General features: G+C 62.5%; 1 protein-coding gene and 1 long non-coding RNA gene across 9 annotated transcripts; one reads left to right on the top strand and one right to left on the bottom strand.

Annotated features, from left to right (window-relative positions):
- Positions 1-447: 447 nt before the first annotated feature.
- On the bottom strand, positions 448-3,135 carry LOC129404810 (uncharacterized). Of its 2 annotated transcripts, XR_008630135.1 has the most exons (4): positions 1,673-3,135; positions 1,427-1,567; positions 773-835; positions 448-563 (listed from the first exon to the last, which is right to left on the bottom strand). It is a non-coding gene; the product is annotated as an uncharacterized LOC129404810 (long non-coding RNA). The 2 variants fall into 2 exon arrangements; XR_008630134.1 differs by having other exon boundaries at positions 1,427-3,135.
- Positions 3,136-3,167: 32 nt separating this feature from the next.
- On the top strand, positions 3,168-13,516 carry CTBP1 (C-terminal binding protein 1). Of its 7 annotated transcripts, none has more exons than XM_055137502.1 (10): positions 3,244-3,383; positions 5,871-6,014; positions 6,627-6,781; positions 9,804-9,948; positions 11,088-11,294; positions 11,460-11,674; positions 11,755-11,885; positions 12,112-12,239; positions 12,503-12,620; positions 12,718-13,516. In XM_055137502.1, exons 2-10 carry the CDS (start codon positions 6,008-6,010, stop codon positions 12,902-12,904), a joined length of 1,293 nt encoding a protein of 430 aa, XP_054993477.1. In that variant the 5' UTR covers positions 3,244-3,383; positions 5,871-6,007; the 3' UTR covers positions 12,905-13,516. The 7 variants fall into 7 exon arrangements, with proteins under 7 accessions (XP_054993476.1, XP_054993475.1, XP_054993477.1 ...); XM_055137506.1 differs by having other exon boundaries at positions 3,267-3,383; positions 5,875-6,014; XM_055137504.1 differs by lacking the exon at positions 3,244-3,383 and adding an exon at positions 3,543-3,651.
- The last annotated feature ends 5,508 nt before the right edge of the window (positions 13,517-19,024 follow it).

Below are 19,024 nucleotides of genomic sequence, written 5' to 3'. Positions count from 1 at the left end.
ATCTTGAAGATACGGGAAAATTCTGTTTTTCAAAGCAGAATATTCCCTGCAAGGTCATGTGATTTACAGTTCTCAAAAAACTGTTTAAGGGCCAGAGAGATAATACATTGGGTAGGACCCTTGCCTTGCATGCAGCTGGTCCAAGTTTGATTCCCAGGATCCCACATGGTCACCCAAACACCACCAGGAGAAATTCCTGACTGCAGAGCCAGGAGTAGCCCCTGAGCATCCCTGGGTGTGGCCCCAAAACAAAAACAAAAAGAAACTGTTTGAGGTTACTATTCCTAGTAGGACATTTCCTGCTTCGCCAAACATCTGTGGTTCTGATGCATGTTTACATCTTAAGAGTCCCTTGCCTAACTGGTTCTCCTATAAATTCCTTGTGTTATGCTAGAGTTTGTTATAATGAGATAGTCCTGATGCAGAAGGATAGGAGGATAGAAGTTTATTTCATGGAGATGGGCCCACCCATCCAACAAAGTTCATTCCTATGTGTCAATTAAAATCTTGCAAGTTCTTCTGTTTATCAAAAACAAAGCAAGTTCCCCACATCCTAATGAGACCTAAGGAAAACAAGATACAATTACATCCAGACACCAAAAGGGAGAGCAAGATACAGTTCACAAGGAAGCAAGCAGTCCTTTATCCTGCTCAGGGTCAGAGCAACACTGTCTTCCAGCCTTTATCAGCACAGATGTCTGCCGTAACCCCACAGCCAGCACAAAGCACTGCTTAGGGTCAGGACACTCTCCACCCCTCCCCCCGCCCTTACCGTCACAGCTATAGCTGCTCATGACTCAGGACCCAACAGCGGATGAATGATGCTTTCTTAAACCTTGAACGAGAATGTTGCTGTCCTTAATTGAGGTTTTAAAGAATTATAACAATAACGTTAACAACAATAAAAATAATTTTGGCACAGAACACATGCAAGACTTTCCTGCCTTGTTGCGTGTGTCTTCCCTTTCTAATCTTACATAACCATGAGACCGTCCCAATCCCGGGGTCAGTAGACACTTGCCTTTCAAGGGAGCTTGCTTTGCATGTGGCCAACCTGGGTTTCATCCCTGGCACTTCAAAAGTCCCCCTAAGGCCCACTAGGAGTGTCCCTGAGCACAGAATCAGGAGTAAGTCCTGAGCAACACCAGATGTGGCCCACAAAACCACCAATTTTTTTTTTCTGCTTTTTGGGTCACACCCAGGAATGCACAGGAGTTACTCCTGGCTCTGCACTCAGGAATTACTCCTGGCGGCGCTCAGGGGACCATATGGGATGCTGGGAATCGAACCCGGGTCAGCTACGTGTAAGGCAAACACCCTACCCGCTGTACTATCATTCCAGCCCCCAAAACCACCAAATCTTGGGGCTTGTTTTTCCCACCCCAAAACCTGTCTCAGCCCAGTGGCTGCAGGGCCACCCACAAACCTGTCAGGGACTCGTCTTCCGAGAAGTCAGGCAAGGGCTGAGCAGCTTCGGTTACTGCGCTCCAACACCCGCTCTTCCTGCCAGGAGTGAACCTGTGGGCTGGAGAAAGGTGGGGGCCTCTCCCAGGGACTCCGGCTTCACCTGTGAACTCGGTTTCAGTGCGAGTCACTGGAGTCAAGGGGCTGCCGACTCTCACTATACCTTCTCCAGAGTCCCACACAGCCCTACACCCCAAAACCTACTCACCTGACCACAGCAGGACTGAAGGAGCCGAGGCACTAGTTCTCCTCAGGGGAGTCATGAGAGGGTCAATCTCCTCAGGAGGTGACAGCTGAGCTGGGCCAGGCAGGGTGTTGGCACCAGGACAGAGACCATCTTTCAGGCCAGGTTGGGTGAATTTCCTGGGCCTTCACTGCAGCTGGCCTCAGGCCCAGTTCTGCATGTGAATCAAAGTGAGGGGGCAAGCGGAGTCCCCTTGGGCAGTGCAGGTAGCCCAGGAGCCATCCCTCGGCACCCACTAGGGGCAGGGCCCCTGGCACTGACAGCAGAGCAGAAAGGAAGCACTGCATCAGGAGCAGTGGGCCTCAGGGGCCAGGAGGCAGTGCAAAGGTGCTGTGGCTGCAGGGCGGTGGTGAGGAGAGGAAGGAGTGCTGGAATCCGTTTCTACTCTGGACAGGCACAGGGATGTGACGGGCAACATGGGCGGGGAGAAACTAAGGGGTAAAGGAGGTCCATAACACCCCCAGGGCAGGGCTTCCACATGTTGCTGTGCCCAGGCACACTTGAGCACGAGGGCATTCAGAAGCCATTGCTTTGCAACTAGGGGTCTAATTCGCTTGACACCCCTAGTCACTCAAAATTTCAGTCCCGGAGCAATGGGTTTCAGTCTTGACTCCAGGATCATCCCCACCCCCTGCACCACAGACCTGCAGGTCAGTGTTGGCCACATGCTCACTGCAGGGGTGCACCCACTGAGAGACTCGCAATGCTGCCTGCTCTGTGCCGGCATCGCCTCCGTGTTCCTTTCCAGCACCAGATCACCCTGTCATTTGGTCTTGGTGCACTTTGCCCTGAGCTGCCAGTGCTCCGAGTACCGGGGACACTCTGCATGGTCCTTGGACCCACTGGAATTACGAGGCAGCTCGGGCTGACTCTGCTGCGGCCATACCTGGCCGACTCCAGTGACCCGGGACCCCTCGTTCTGCTGTGCCAAATCTGCTGAAGCCCATCCCGTACAGAGCTGTCCAGATCGCCCAGCCTGGAGCCAGGTGCCTCCTCAGTCCAGGGACCCCAGGTGCCAGGTCGGGCTTCTCAGAGCCCCTCAGACCCCTAAATGCTTGCTCTGGGGTTAGGGGTGCCTCAGGACAACTCAAGCCGCGTGTCTGCCCGGGATCCAGCCCGGGAGCTGGGAGGGCTGCGGCAGAGAGCGGGGACGGGCAGGGGGCGCCGGAAGTGACCTCCGAGGGCAGCCTGTGTGCAGGACACAAGCCACCTGGAGGTCAAGGCGCACGTGCCTTCCGGGGGCGCGCGTGTGCAGGTGAGAGGCAGGTGCGGCGCCAGCATCCGCGCCCGCGTGGAGCGGGGGCGTGCGGGGCAGGTGCTCCGGGAGCGGGGTCCCGCGGCGGGGCGGGGCGGGGCGAGAGGGCGCGGTCTGTAGTACGCCGCCCGCCCGCATGCCGCGCGGCGCCCGCGCCGGGAAACAGGAGACTAATGAGCCGGAAGCCCCGCCCGCGCGCGCCGCCGCCTGTCCCCGCCCGGCGGAGCGGCTGCTGGCGCGGCGCGGCGCGGCTCGGCACAGCGGCGCACGGGCGCGGACGAACGGGCGGAGCGGCGGACGGCGCCCAGGCCGGCCCACGCGCCGGGCTCGTGGCGGAGAGCACCGGACTGCTCGGGGCCCGCGGCCGCCCGCACCTTTCAATGGGCAGCTCGCACTTGCTCAACAAGGGCCTGCCGCTCGGTAAGGCCGCGCGCGCGCATTTCCGGCCGCGGGCGGGACGGGGCGGGGCGGGGCGCGGCGGGGGCGGGGCGGCCGCGGCTTTGTGTCCAGCGCGCGTGCGCGCCGGGAAGCGCGCCGGGGGCGGGGCGGCCGTGCCTGCGCTTGCGCCCGAGACGCGCGCCGGGGGCGGGGCGGCCGCGCCTGCGCCTGCGCGGACCAAGCGTGCGAGTGCGCCGGCGCCTCCGTCCCGCCCGTCCGCCCGCCGGCCCGCGGCCCGCCGGCCCCGCAGGTGACACAAAGGGACGCCGGGCCGGGCGGCGGGGCTGGGCTGCCGGCCGCGGGCGCCTCGGGCCGCGGGCGGCGGCGGCGGCGGGGCGGCGGCGCGCCGGGGCAGCGGGGACGGCGCCCGCCCGGCGGCGCGGGGCCCCGGGCCGCGGGGGTCGCCGGGGGCCGCGCCCGCGTGGGCCGGAGGCGCCGGGCGGGCCCGCCCGCGGCCACGTGGGCCGGGACGCGCAGAGCCGCCGCACGGCGCGGCTGTCACGGGCTCGTCTGCGAGCAGGCCGGGGGCGCCGGCGCCCCGTGCCCAGGTCTGGCCATCCCGCCCGGGGAGGGCAGTTCCGGGCGCGGCCGGCAGGCCCGGCCCGGCGGGGGGTTCGGGGCGCCTCCGCCTGCGGCCCTGCAGCCCGGGAGGCCCGGGAGCGCGGAGGTGGTCACGCACCTGAGCCAGCAGGTTGGACGCTGGAACTTTCTCTGGCTGCGTGCCCGGCCCAGCTCTCTGCCTGCTGGGCTGACCCTGGGGACGGCCCGCGGCCACCCCGCAGCTGAAGTGGGCCCGGGTGACCTCCGCGGGATCCCCCCAGACCCGCTGGTGCGGGAGTCTGGGCGGCGGCTGGGGGCTGGGGTCCCGGTCTGTCCCCCGCACCGCTGCTCCCCGCATCAGCGTTCCTGGGAGCGATGCTGTCTCATCTCCCGGTGCGGGTGTTCCGTGGTCCCCAGCAGCTACTGTGCTCTCCCCGAGGCGGTTGCCAAGCCTGCCCTGTGGGTCTGACTGACTGCGGGAGCCCACGTGACCACCTGCACCCTGGCCTTCCCCTTTTGAGCCTGAATCAGGCTGTCCCAGGCGGTCCCTCAGAATGGGTGTTTGGAGGTGGGGGCTGAATGGGGACTCAGGCCTGTCGCCAGAGGGAAGTCCCCTCGTGGCTGCTCTCTCACACACCACACACACATATCTGGGGAGCTGCTCAGGGACCCCACAGGGAGTGGCCTGGGCAGGTGTGGGGGAGGTAGGTGTGCCCTTGCTGGCTGCACTGTACTTAACAGGCTGGTGGGTCGCAGGTAGGGTTGCTGAGGTACTGTGGACAGAGCTCAGCCTGTCCTGCACTGAATGGGGGGCCCTGAGTCCTTGGGATGGAGTCCTAGGGGGGGCCTGGGACGGGTATACTGCCTGGCATGGGGGCCTGGGAACCGGAAGTGAGGACAGGCAGGTGCTGGTACCCAGAGGGAACTAAGGGAAGATGAGCAGGCGGGGCTGGGGAGTCGGCAGCCCAGAATGTGTCCTGGGTGTGTGTGTTTGTGTCTCCTTCCCAGGAAGACCTTTGGCCCCTGTGGTACTTGGCAGGTTGTAAGTTGCTGCGCTCTGGGGCGCCATGGCAGCAGGCAACAGGGCAGTCCTGGCTGGGTGGGTCTGGGTATGGGGGTGAAGGTTGCTAGAGACCCGGCCACAGTGGTTCAGGCACCCTGGTGATCCCCAAGAAGCAGTGATACGTTTACATTCGGTCTCAGATGTGGGCCACCCTTTCTACAAGTGTTGGTGGGCTCCAGTCCAACCTCCCGTGCCACAGTGTGCCAGCAGGGAGGGTACAGAGCCTAGGGTTCACCTGTCCTGCAGGTGAGAGTGTCCTCAGGGCCGACCCCTGGCTGAGTGTGACTGTCCTCAGGGATGACCCGTGGTTGAATGTGACCCATGAGTGAATGTCAGTGTTCTAGGAGCCGACCCCTGAGCGTGACTTGGGGTCAATCCACCTTTGATGTGTATTCTGTGGATGATTGTAGTGTCCCATGGGTGTGTCATCAGGGCTGACCCGTAGTTAGTGTAAGTGTCCTAACCAACCTGTGAACCGAGTGACCAGTGAGTGAGTGCCCTCAAGGCTAATCCATAGGTGAGTGTCCCATGGGTGGTGTGTCCTTAGGGCTGAGTAGTGGGTGAGTGCGAGTGTCCTTGGGGGCTGGCTCTGGTCCTACTGCCTGTGAGAATCCTTACACCACAGATTAAGATGCGCTTGAGCTGTTCAGGGATGCTCCGTCGCTGGGACAACAGGGTTGGAGACTTGGGAGCAACATGTGACTGGGGGGTAGGGGGGTTGGGCAGCAGGAGTTTGGGTCCACATCTGCCTGCAGACCCAGCCCTGCCATGTACCCGGGCCCAGGTGTCCAGGCTCAGGGCGGCTGCTGCCCCTCGTGGCTGGGGAGGCACATTAACAGGTGTCTGTTCTCTGTGTTTGTTTGTAGTCAGACTTTGACCCGAGGGCGCGTCTCAGGAGCCTGACGGCTCCAGCCCTGAGCACAGGGATGAGCGGCTAGGACTGGCGGAAGACAGGCGCTTCCCGGCTGGTGCGCGGTGGCGGCCGCCGAGCCCCTCCTAAGACATGGCAGGTTGGTGGGGCTCCAGCAGCATTTTGGGGTGCTCGTGTGGGCATGGGTCAGAGTGGGGGGCACCCACGGGCCCTCCAGGCCAAGTGTGGTCCCTTGTCCTGCCCAGAAGTTGTAAGAGTTGGGAGACAGGCCACTGCCTGGGCTGGGGTGGGCGCCTTGCAGTGCTTGCTCATGTGGGGCCCCATGAGAGACCTGTGCGCGCCCTGGGGCTGTGTGACTCTGTGCTGGTTTGTGGCACCCTTGTGTCAGGCCTGTGCTTGTCTTTGGGGCTGTCCCCTGAGGGTGTGGGCAGTTGTGGGCTCATTGGCAAAGGTGACCTCCTTGGACAGGAAGGGCTCCTGGAGCAGCCTCTCTGTGCCACTGGGGCAGCAGGGGACTAGATAGGACCCTCACCTTGCAGGACGGGGACACCCCCACCATCTCTGTCCTGGGTGGGGCAAGCATGACAGCCACTTGCTTCCCCACTGGTTGTGCCCATCCAGACCCGAAGGATGGACGCTCAGATGAGTGGCCCACGTCGGCATCTTCCCGGTCCAGACCAAAGACAGGCTGCAGGCGAGGGGGGGTGCCATGGTGGTTCTGCAGGTGCTGACTGTCACCATGTGCTTGCAGGTGTCCGTCCCCCCATCATGAATGGGCCCATGCACCCCCGGCCGCTGGTGGCGCTGCTGGATGGCAGGGACTGCACGGTCGAGATGCCCATCCTGAAGGACGTGGCCACGGTGGCTTTCTGTGATGCACAGTCCACGCAGGAGATCCACGAGAAGGTGAGTGCCCAGCATACAGCACGGGCTGCCCCACCAAGATGCTGTCCTGCTGCGGGAGCCACATGGAGCTGCTGCCTCCTGTGGCATGTCTGTGCTTCCGCATCGTCCCTCTTCACATCAGGGGTCACGGGAGTCTGGGTCAGGGACTCGAACATTAGGGCGATGTTGTCTCCAGCTGGCTCTTTGCAGGCCTCAGGATGTGGCCCTGTCCAGCTTTCCTGCATGATTGTGGCTGCTGTGGGTCTCAGCTGCAGCATCTGGGCCTCGGGTCCAGCCCTGTGGCAGCCAGGAGCTGACAGGGCCTGGAAAGGCCCAGCACCTCAGTGTGGACAGGCCTAGCTGTTCTGCTTTTGCTGCCATGTGAGCTTCGAGGATGGTGCTACAGAACCAGAGCTGGCTCTGGCTTGTTCCCCTGAGAGAGGCGGCACAGCCCGGGAACCCCCAGGCTGCATCTACTTCTGCATCAGTTCTGTAGGTTGTGAGCTCAGGCTGTGCAGGGCCGTTGGCCCAGGCTTCCAGGCCTTCTCTGAATTGTCGCCTAATATCCCCTGTCCCACAAGGGAAGAGAAACAGGCAGCAGGGTGAAAACAGGAGTCACTCTGGCAGCATGGAGAGCAAGAGAATGTGGTTCATCGGCCCTTGAGGTGCCAGGGGCCGGAGATAAAACCCCATCCCTGGCAGGGAGTCCTCCCTCAGTCACACACACGGGCTGTGGGACCGGAGCCGCACACAGAGAAGGGGCATCGGGACCCACATATGGAGAAGGGGTGTCAGGACCAGACCTGCACACAGAGAAGGGGCATCGGGACCCACATATGGAGAAGGGGTGTCAGGACCAGACCTGCACATGGAAAAAGGGGTGTCGGGACTGGAGCCACACACGGAGAAGGGGTGTCGGGACCAGAGCTGCACACGGAGAAGGGGCATCGGGACCCGCACACGGAGAAGGGGTGTTGGGACTGGAGCAGAAGCCACAAAGCTGGATGTGGAAGCCTCTGGTGGCGTGGTGCTGAGGGGGGCATCCAGTGGCTAACGGCTGTGATGTGCCATGGGGGGGGCACAGGCAGGCACACAGTGGTCCTATGCCGTTGTCTGAACTCAGGTGTGCCCACAAGTCCCTCCGGTGCACCCTGGCAGAGCTGCAGCCCTCCCACCCTGGCATCAGGATCAACCAGAAGTGAGTCCTGTTGACATGGAGAAGATGCCCGATGGAAACTAGACTCTTGCTTCAGAAGCTCATGCGCCCTGTACCTGCCCCCCAACTCCCTCACCCCAGGGTGTGTCACTTTCTCAAGGGGGACAAGCACTGAACCTATCGGGAGTCCTGGGCTGGGGACAGGTGGAAGCGGAAGCCTGGAGGGGGACAGGCAGGGGTCCGGACCCTACACAGGCACCCCTCCAAACGTTGCTGTGAACACCTGTGACCACTGCCTGCTGCGGGGCATGGGCTCTGTAACTGTTGACCTTGACCTGGGTGCCCTTGGCAGGAGATGCAGCAGGTGGGATAGGCCATGCAACCAGCCTTCATTGCATCCGCAGCTGGCTTGGATGCTTGCGGATCACGGGTTTTGGCTGCCACTGCCAGTGAGATGCTGAATGCAGCTTAAGGACCAAGATGTGAACTTGATGTCATTCCAGAGCAAGTGGGTGGACTCTGGCATGGGGGTCGTGCCAGGCCACTGATAGTTCCTTACAAAAGCAGCAGAACCATGCACTGGACTCACTTTAATGTCACACGTCCCTCCACATGCCAAACAGACAGACCTGAGCTTGCTGCCGCCTAGGAATCTCCCTCCAGACGTGCAGTAGGGGTGTGACCAGACTGGAGGCCTGGGAGCCACGCGTGGGGTGCAGGGCCTGTGGAGATGGCTTGGGAGGGCCTGGTGAGGGCAGGAGGCCTGTGAAGAGGGACGCATGAGGAGATACGGGGCTCTGACATGTGACTGGGTTTGTTAGAGGAGCAAATGTGGCAGAGTTGTGTAGACATTAGGGACTTTCCATCTCAGGTCTGAGGGGCTGTAGCGCCCTGATGGCACCTTACATGGTATGGCTGGTGTTGTAGTCAAGTGACCTCCCTTTGGAGAGCAGGGCAGGCGGGAGGGGAAACAGCTGCCCTGGCAGGGGCCCCGGGGCCACAGGGCAGACAAGTCATGTGAGTGCACAGGTGGGGCAGGGGGGTTGTATGCAGATGGTGGAAGCTTGCTGGGAGTCCAAGGTGCTGAGACCACTCCCAGTGCAAGGAAAGGAACCTGCCGAGCCGGGGTGCTGCCGCCCATGAGCAGGGGACAGGCCCTCCTCAGCCCTCGGGAGGACGGGCGCGGGTGGGACCGAGCATAGCATGCTCTAACTACCCATCCTGGTGTGGCTGTGCAGGACCGTTGCTGCCCCAGGGTGACCACAGCTGTAAAAGTCAGGGACCCACGGAGGTTCCCTGAGATAGGGTGGCAGCTGCCCCTGCCACAGTTGCTCAATGTGACCCACAGGGTCACTCTGCGTGCCTCAGAGCAGCCAGAGACTGCCAGGGCCCCGGGCGCCTGTGTGGCTCCTTCTGGTGTCTGTCTGCTCTGTTCAGCTTCATCCCAGCAGCCCCAGGGGGCGTCTGTATGGCCCAAGGAGGCAGTCCAGTCCTCTCACTCCCCTCTGCTCCGTCACCATCTCATGCCACAGCCTTGGGGGCCCGGCTGCTTTGTAGGTCTTGAGCTCAACCCTGCTCCAGCCCTGTGTCCTCCTTGGGAGGCCACACTAGTCCCTGGACACAGTCACTATGTGTGTCCTAGGCCCTGGCTCCCACTGTCTGAGCCCCAAGCTTAGAAGTGGCTCAGTTGGAAACGATGGGTGTAGATTCAGAACCTGCCCAGAGCTGCTGCCTTTGGACACCCTCGACCGGACATGGTCAGAGCTTGAGCGTGGTTTCTGGATGGCCTAGGACCTGCCCTGGGGGCCCTGAGCAGGGCCTGCGTGTCTGCAGCCACACTCCGTTGTCGGCTAGCACTGCAGGGTCCTCACATTGTGCTCTGCCCAGGTGCTGAACGAGGCAGTGGGCGCGCTCATGTACCACACCATCACCCTCACCCGGGAGGACCTGGAGAAGTTCAAGGCCCTTAGGATTATTGTGCGCATCGGCAGTGGCTTTGACAACATCGACATCAAGTCTGCTGGAGACTTAGGTAGGAGTGCAGGACCGTCCCCTGGATAGCCCTCAGTTGGCGCCCGCGCTCCCTCACAGGCCCCTTGGCCACTCAGGCGGCCCTGTGCCTGCGTCGTTCTTGCTTGCTATGGAGTACAGAGGGGAAGCCACAGGATTGGGTGAGGTCACAGTGTCAGAGCATGTCATGGGGCCAGATAGGATCGGGGAGGTCACATGAAGTGTGGTGAGGTTACAGGGTCAGGTGAGGTCATGACTTTGGGTAAGGTCATATTCTGTGGGGTGAGGTTACAGGTCAGGCAAGGTCATGGGAGTAGGTGAGGGCCCAGGGTTGGATGAGTTCATGTATTGGATGAGGTTGTAGTGGATGGGGAGAGATTACAGGTTTAAGCAAGGTCATGGGGTTAGGTGAGGTCAGCATCAGGGGAAGTGACAGCCCTGGCTTTGCTCTGGCTGTAGATGCAACCCTGGCTTACCTAGCAGGGTTCATACTAACTGGCCTGACCCTGAGGATGTGCCCAGGGTCCTGTTGGTCTCCCCAGGGCACCAGCAGTGTTGGGCTGGGCGCCTCCTGGGCTGTACCTCCCTTGAGTTAGCCCTACCCTCCCGTCTGGCCGCTAGGTTGTACCCGTCAGCTTTCCCCTTGCCCTGGCTGGGGACCTGGGAGACTGTAGGGCTTGTCGGGCTGCTCAAGCTGCATCTCCTAGGAGTGAGCCCGTCAGGCCTTGCAGACGCCCAGGAGAGCAGACAGGAAGCTGTGTTGGTCAAAGGAGAAGGTGCAGCGGCTGTGGCTAGCCTGCCCCAGGCACCCAGAAGTCCCGTCACGCACACCAGCCGCCTGGCTGAGGGATGGACAGGCACTGAGCTGGGGGCAGGGCAGCGGCTTAGCCAGCCAGCTGCTGCTCCTACCATGAGTGAGGTGTGGGGAGTCCAGGGGGAACGTGAGGGATGGGGAGGGAGGGGATGAATCTAATCCAGCCAAACTGGGGTGCTGCGTGCTAGGGAGGCCAAGGTGGGTACAGTGAGGTCTGACCAGGTCATTGGCTTGGTGACTAGCCAGACCCAGATTGCTTTGTGTGCAGAACGTGTGACCTCGGGCCCCGGGCTGCGACCCCTGTGAAATGCAGGATACCTCCTGTGACTATTTGTGTCTGTTCTCAGGCATTGCTGTCTGCAACGTGCCCGCGGCATCTGTGGAGGAGACGGCCGACTCCACTCTGTGCCACATTCTCAACCTGTACCGCAGGACCACGTGGCTGCACCAGGCTCTGCGGGAGGGCACACGTGTGCAGAGTGTTGAGCAGATCCGGGAGGTGGCTTCCGGAGCCGCCAGGATCCGTGGGGAGACCTTGGGCATCATTGGGCTGGGTGAGTGGTCCCGCACTGCTTGGCTCCTGTGCCCAGTGTCCCTCCCACACACACCTCTTTCCATCCAAGCTACATGCATGGGCACACAGGGAAACCAAGGCAGGAGGCTGGCCCCGGGGGTGGCAGCAGTGCTGACTCTTTGGCCTTGTAACTGTCTTCCTACAGGCCGTGTGGGGCAGGCGGTGGCGCTACGGGCCAAGGCCTTTGGCTTCAACGTCCTCTTCTATGACCCATACCTGTCGGATGGCACGGAGCGGGCACTGGGGCTGCAGCGGGTCAGCACTCTGCAGGACCTGCTGTTCCACAGTGACTGCGTCAGCCTGCACTGTGGCCTCAACGAGCACAACCACCACCTGGTCAACGACTTCACCGTCAAGCAGGTGGGGGTGTGGGGAGGGGCAGGGCTCCCTCAGGGCCAGGTGCCCCTTGCTGGCCTCCACTGATCGGGGCTTCCTCCCAGATGAGACAAGGGGCGTTCTTGGTGAACACTGCACGGGGCGGCCTAGTGGACGAGAAGGCGCTGGCACAGGCCCTGAAGGAGGGGCGGATACGGGGCGCGGCCCTGGACGTGCACGAGTCGGAGCCATTCAGGTGTGTGCCCATTCCTCCCTCATCTCCCCTCCATTGCTGAAGTGGGGTGGTTGAGAGGGCACCATGGCTCCAGACAGGATCCCGGGTCCAAGGTAATTTATGGGCTGTGGGCAGAGCCCAGAGGAGGGTCAGGCGTTATCAGTGTCCTTACGGGCTTTTTGCTGCCATCAGGTGGGGGAAGGGGACCCCTGAGCTTCACTGACTTTTGTCCTGCTGCCCACTGCAGTTTTAGCCAGGGCCCCCTGAAGGATGCACCCAACCTTATCTGCACGCCCCATGCGGCCTGGTACAGCGAGCAGGCATCCATCGAGATGCGGGAGGAGGCGGCGCGGGAGATCCGGAGAGCCATCACAGGTGGGCGGGCCCTCTAGACTGGGGGGTTGCAGGCACCGGCTCCTGCGTGCCTGCTCCCATCCCCAGTGTGGGGGTGCTGGTCACTCTCCGCCCTAGCCAGCGTCCTTAGCTCTTCCAGTGGCAGCTGTGTTCTCGTGTGCCGGGTAGGGTGCAGGCCACTCAAATTCCCAGACTGGCTCTGAGCTGTGGGAGGGCCCGTGGGTGCTGTGCCTCTGGGGTGGCCGGCTCCCGTGCTGTGCTTCAGGCTGTCCTCATGCTCCCAGGCCGGATCCCTGACAGCCTGAAGAACTGTGTCAACAAGGACCACCTGACAGCCGCCACCCACTGGGCCAGCATGGACCCTGCTGTGGTGCATCCTGAGCTCAACGGGGCGGCCTACAGGTGAGTGCGCTGGGGCGCCCTGGGCCTGCTGCAGCCTGCAGAGGGCGGGGTGGCCCTGGTTCCCTCCAGCTGGCCTCACACGTCCTTCCTCTCCCAGCAGGTACCCCCCAGGCGTGGTGGGCGTGGCCCCCGCTGGCATCCCGGCAGCTGTGGAAGGCATCGTCCCCAGTGCCATGTCCCTGTCGCATGGCCTGCCTCCCGTGTCCCACCCACCCCACGCCCCTTCCCCCGGCCAAACCGTCAAGCCTGAGGCGGACCGAGACCATGCCAGTGACCAGTTGTAGCCCGGGCAGAGCTCTGCACCTCGGGGCTGCCACGTATGGAGGTGCCGCCCCAGAGACTGGTCATGCGCCAGGCGGGTGCGGCTGTCCCCAGGCCGCCCTCCTGTGACCCTTCGTTCCTTGTTAAGCAAAAGAAGTTCGTAGTTAATCCTATCATGAATGTTCTTGTCCGTGTACAGTTTTAGAACATCACAAGGATTGGTTTGCTTAGCTGTCAGCAAGCAGAGCCCCGAGGGAGTGCTGCGGCCGTGTGGGACCGTCTGCCCGCAGCGAGCAGCCGGCCGACTTCTCAGGACCATGGACCCTCTGGTTTTCTTTCGAAGCCACACAGTGCATTGTTTTTCTACCTGCTTGTCTTATTTTTAGAATAATTTAGAACAAGAAAACCAAGGCTGTTCTTCCTAGTTTGGCATGAACCCCCTTGTTCCAGTGACGACGGCCCGCGGAGCAGCTGCAGGAGGGGAGGCTGAGGGGCCCAGCCCTGCCTGTGGGGTGCGGGCACCGCGGCCGTCCTGCTGATGTGGTAGGCTAGCAATATTTTGGTTAAAATCATGTTTGTGACTGTAACCATTTGTATGAATTATTTTAAAGAAATAAAATCCCAGAAAGAGCTGGCCCTGTGTCTGTTTCAGTGGCCAGCCTGGAGGGACAGCCAGGGGCACCATGGCCTTGAGCCCTTGTCCTGACCCACTCAGGGTCCTGCACACCCTCTGGCCTGCCTTGGACGCAGGTAGCCTGACGCAGCAGGTGTCTCACGGAGGCTTCCCCACAGCCTCCGGCACACCCTCCCGATGACTCCGGGCAGTTCTGAAGGTTCTGTCAGCGCCTTGGGCCGGGATCCTCACCCCACAGGCCACTCGGACAGCAGTTGGGGGTACTCTGCTCGCAGGTCTGGGGAGCCTTGGCTCCCACAGCCGGCCCTGCTTCAGCCCCACTTCAGCCTCTCGACCCACCGCAGTCAGTGGCACCCCAGTTAACTGCGCCTCAGTCACCTCTGCCCCATGTAGCCCGGCCTTAGGGAGCCGCCACCCACTAGCTGCCCAGGGAGCCCCGCCCAGCCTGTCAACCCTGCGCAGTCCCGCTCAGCCCAATCTCCTGCAGTTGCCCCATACTCAGCTCTGACAGCCCAGCCCCCAGTCTTCAGATTTTGGGACCCCTGGCTTGCCTGTGCCCCAGGCCGGTGCCAGGCCCAAGAAAAGGCACATTTTTTTCACTCTTCCGTTTTTCCTTGGGAGGGTAGGTAGGGCAAGCCTGAGAAGCTGCAGCAGGGCACCTTGGCGCTCATCCTACGAGGGTGGGTGGTCCCACCAGCTTGCCTACTTGCCTCTGTCCTCAGAGTCGCCGGGGGAAGGGCGGTGGCCTGCTCCTGCCCTGTGGCTTCTCCCACCAGATTGTTCTGAGGACCCTTCCCAGTTACCCATCCTGGTGTCCAGGCTGCAGGGTCTCAAGCCCTGGAAGGCACTGGGCCTGCACCCTTGTCTGGTTCTGCCCAGTCCTGGCACCTTGGGCAGGTGGGCTCCACTGCTCCTCCTCTGACTCTGCCATCTGCTGAGATGGGAGGAAGGGAGAGCTAGGTCTTGGGGGATTGTGGCGCTCAAGCCTGAGGATACAGCCTAGGACTGGTCCCTGGGCAGGAACAGGGGGAAAGTCATCTTGGAGAGAACTAGCCCCAAATAGGACCGGATACCTCTGGGCCTCCACAAGCCTGCCCTACATAGACCCGCTTCGCACCTAGAGGCAGCACAGGTACCCGGAAGGGCCCTCCATGCATCTCCTGCAGGTGTCTGAGCTCCAGCCAGCAAGCACAAGGGAAACTGGAGGACCTGGCCCTTGTCGCGTGGGCGGGGATGCCCTGCAGAGAAAAGGGTGCCCTTGAGGAAGCAGAGACAGGCTGTCCAGTCATAGGGTGCTGCACCTGCAGAGAACTGGCCAGGACCACCTGTGGGGGTCACCATGCCTCGCCTGCCCACCCCACTCTGCACAGACCTCCCCATCCCAGCATGCGCAGTTCCACCACCCTCAGCTCGGTTCAACCCCCACCGGGCCCTTCCTAGCCTGCTGTCCTGCACAACCTACTAGCCTCAGCTGGCCCAGCCCCGTTCCACCCACCCCCACCCCACCCGGCTTCTCAGCCTGCCTGAGCCCCTTACATGCAGCGTTGGGGCAAGCTGGCACCTGGGACCGGAGGAAAGTGCACCGGTCAGATCCCTGGGGTGGGCGCAGTCCCTTCTCTCCAGGAAGGAGCAAACAGGGCCCTGCTGGAAAAACACTTTCTTGGGGGCAGCAATGGGGCGTTGCCCTCCCCTGTGTCGGCTGCATTTGGAGGCACCAGCTGCATTCTGGCGCAGAAGCTCACCCCAGTTTCATGGAAACACCTGTGCCCCAGCCTACCTCTCCCTGGAGCCCAGCCCCAGCAACGACCCCACCCCAGGCTTCTGTGGGGGGCTACTTGGCAGTACTTCCAGGGCTTGAGACCCTGCAGCCTGGATACCAGTAATTGGGGCGCTAAGGAGGGTGGGATCAGGGCAGAACAGCCACTGTCCCTGACAGCTCTACCTGTGGAGGACCTGCCCAGGGACAGTCACACTCTAATACATGCCATTGTCACATACCTCACACAGACACGTGCTAACACACGGTCACATGCTAACATGCACATATCACTGTCACATGCCTCACAGACACGTGCTAATACAGTCACACGCTAACACACGCACACTCGTCACTTTCACATACCTCACCCTCCCTGTCAATACCTCAGTGCCACCACACACACTCTAACACACGCTTACATGCACACACGTCACACTGTCACCTTGTCCATTCTCAGCCACACAGTATCACACACTGTCTCTCACACTCCCCAGCAGGCTGAAAAACGGTGGGGGACAGATGCCGCGTGCGGGGAACTTGCTGCTGGCTGGGCGCCCCCCCACCCCCGCTGTCTTCCCCCCTCCCCGCATATCCCTCTCAAGAAGCCCCCAACGACCTGAATGTCCATCCGCAGGAATCCCGCGGCCCTCCGTGAGGAGCCCCCCTCACCTGGGCTGGCTCTGTCTCCACCTGAGTGGAAGGGACAGGAACCCCCGACGGTCCAACTGGTCCAGACCCCACTGCGGCCCACCTGGTGCCCTTTGTCCCAGGGCCACAAGGGGGCGCAGGTGGACGCGGCGGGGCGGGAGCATCCTCGCGTCCCTGGGGCCGCTGAGGCCGGCAGGGGCCGCTGCTGCCCCCACCGCGGGAAGGGCCCTCCCTCCCCCACCCAACCGCTTTCCGCCCGAGCGGCTGGTGAGTGATTTAGCAACTGGGAGATCCTGGAACTCGCCGGGGAAAACCGGGTCCCGATGCCAGGCCGGGCTGGGAGAGCCTCAGGGTGGAGCTGACGGCTGCTGGGCCGCGGGGCGCTGCCTTGGAGGGACTCCCTCAGCCGAGCGGCAGGGCACTGTGCAGCCCCCTCTGGCCCAGGAGGCTCCGAGAAACCCAGGTCTGCCTCCCGCTGCCCAGTGTGCTCGGGGCACCGACGCCACTTCACCTGCCCTCTGCCCTCTCACCCAAGCCCGCTGGCCTGGAGTGCTGTGGGGCAGCTGCCTGCTCTGGGGCCAGTTGGGGGCGGCCCTCCTGGAATGTCCCACCCAAATGAGAAGCACATGCAGGCAGCTAGTGTGACCCCAGGCACAGTCAGCAGGGAGGCCCTGGAGGTTGTGACCTCGTGTCCACCCTGTGTGGCCGCGCAGCTGGAGCTGGGGTGGGGTGAAGGAGCCTCCTGCAGTCGGGCCTCACCCCTGCCTTGCTGCCGAGGTGCAGCCCTTGGGGGATGTACTCCAGATGTTTCCAGAGTGGTATGGACAGCCAGTTGTTACCTCAGAGGGAGGGCGGGCAGGACAGTGGGCCCTCTACTGAGACTCTGGGGTACAGGCATGGGATGTGTGGGATTGGACTCAGAGTACAGAGGTGTGGGGTGCAGGGTACAAGGGCGTGGGGTGCAGGGGTGTAGGTCCAGGGTGCAGGTATAGGGTACAGGTATAGGAGTGTGGGATGCAGGGATGTGGGTACAGGGTGCAGGTACAGGGGTGCGGGGTGCAGGGTGCAGGGGTGCAGGGTGCAGGGGTGCAAGTACAGGGTGTGGGTACAGGAGTGCAGTGTGCAGGGGTGCAGGTCCAGGGTCCAGGGCTGTGGGTACAGGGTGCAGGTACAGGGGTGCAGGGTGAAGGGCTGCATGTGAGGAGGGGGCCAAGGAGATGACCTGCCAGCTGGCAGAGGAGACATTGCAAATGGCATAGGTATTCAGGAGGGCCCACCATGCTCACGTGCCCAGGTGGGGACAGGGCAGGCCTAGGGTGAGCGTGGGAGTCACCCCATATCTAGGCCCCGAGGGCCTGTGTCCCCATGTGCTTTAGGCCTTGGTGCTCTGGGGCCCACTCTGAGACGGGAGCCCCAGAGCAGGCTCCCTGCACGGACCCCCACTGGCCTCTACAACCTTCTGCTGTTGGGGGCAGCAACTGTGCCGTGCCAGGGCACACAGCAGAAGCTTGGGGGCAGCCCAGGGTGTGGACATTCCAGAATATTCCAGGCTGCAGATCCTGTCCCTGGAGTGGGGCCATCTGGGTGGTGGGTGGGCAAGGGTTGTGTTCCCAGGAGCCCCTGTCTCCCTCATTCTCTCCTCGCCCCTTCCTGCACCCCCGGGCAGGTGAGCTGGCCCCTCTCGCAGTCCTGCTGCAGGGGTCCGGTCAGCCTGATGGGGAGCAGCTGCGGCCGCAGGGCACCGGCAGGGCGCATTCCCCTGTGGTGAGCTCATGGTGACACAGCTGGGCCCGGGTGTCCTGGGAGCTGCCAGTTGGGCTCCTCTGCAGACTGGGTCCCCTCCTCTCCTCGGAGACACCCCGCAGCCCCCAGCCCAGGCCCTCAGCCACGCTGGCCCCCCTCGCTGGGACCCTCCTGGTCCTACTCTGGGACCCGCCCACCCTTTTAGGCCTGGGGCCTGGCGTCTGGCTCTGGGTTGCCATGTGTCCCTCTCGGGTGTCCTGCTCTGGACTGTCCTGCTGCCCCGGGACCCTGCAGAGGGACACCAAGGCATGCCTGTGTGTGCATGTGCAGATGTGTGTACACCTGGACACATGCATGCATGTGGGAGTGTGCATGTGGAGGGTGTGCACACATTTCATGCCTTGACATGTGCACATGTGTGGACAGAGTGACAGGCAGGTATGTTCATGTGTGTGTGTGCTCATCTGTATACACGTGTACAGGTGTGTGTGTGTCTGGTGGCGTGTGTTCTTCCAGGGACAGGCAGCATTACCCAGGCATACGTGGCTCACATGCAGAACAGCACCTGCCCTAAGGGTGTGGCCCATGTGGCCGCCCCACATGGCACCCAGGTGCCCCCACCGTGCCCCTCACAGCTGTGGAAAGGCTCTGCTGAAGCCTCTGGAGGCTCAGCCGGGCCCTCCCTGTGCCTGTGCCTGGGCGCTGTGCCTGTGGCACCCTCAGGGGTACCCCAGCCTTCCTGTTCCCGCTGGACACAGCACGCACAGCACCCCCCGAGCCCAGGAGGCCCTGAGCCGGGCGCCTCTCACTGGCGCCTCCACGCGTTGCTCTCCCCACAGAGCTTCCTTGGCTGCCTGGGTGTGAGGGTGTCAGTGTCACTGCAGCCCCACTCCTGTCGTGGCCCCTGCTCCACGCGCTTGAGTGGATGGCACAGCCTCCAGCAGCAGGGGAGCAGGGCACGGCCAGGAGGCAACAGAGCCAGGCGGGCAGAACAGGGGTAGGAGGGGGCAGCGAGCTGTGCCCCCGGAGATGGGACAGGGCACCCTGGGGGTCCTGGAGCTCACCTCCCACGGAGGGACACCACCTGGTGCACCCCGCAGGGAGGGCCCTGCTCTCTGGTGCTGTGGGCGGGGGTCAGAGGAACAGGAGAGCCCCGGCGTGGCCAGCCCAGCCTCGGCGGGATCCTGAGCTGTGGCAAGCGCAGGGTCCTCTGCACATCTAAGATCATTCCAGATCAGAGTGCTTCTGAGGGTGCCTGGATGGGGGTGGGTGAGGCGAGGGTCTGCCCCTGCACCCCTGACATGCTCCCTTAGCCACAGAGTGGAGCACAGAGCCTCTCATTGCTTTGTGGGGGCTGCC

Source organism: Sorex araneus, chromosome 5, assembly GCF_027595985.1.
Source record: "Sorex araneus isolate mSorAra2 chromosome 5, mSorAra2.pri, whole genome shotgun sequence".
NCBI lineage: Eukaryota > Metazoa > Chordata > Mammalia > Eulipotyphla > Soricidae > Sorex > Sorex araneus.
This window is presented reverse-complemented; position numbering and strand designations above follow the sequence as displayed.

Coding starts and splice junctions, on each gene's coding strand:
- CTBP1 (XM_055137500.1), top strand. CDS start 3,344: ATGGGCAGCTCGCACTTGCTCAACAAGGGCCTGCCGCTCG. Junction 3,384..6,626: donor CAACAAGGGCCTGCCGCTCG/GTAAGGCCGCGC, acceptor ATGTGCTTGCAG/GTGTCCGTCCCCCCATCATG. Junction 9,949..11,087: donor CAAGTCTGCTGGAGACTTAG/GTAGGAGTGCAG, acceptor GTCTGTTCTCAG/GCATTGCTGTCTGCAACGTG.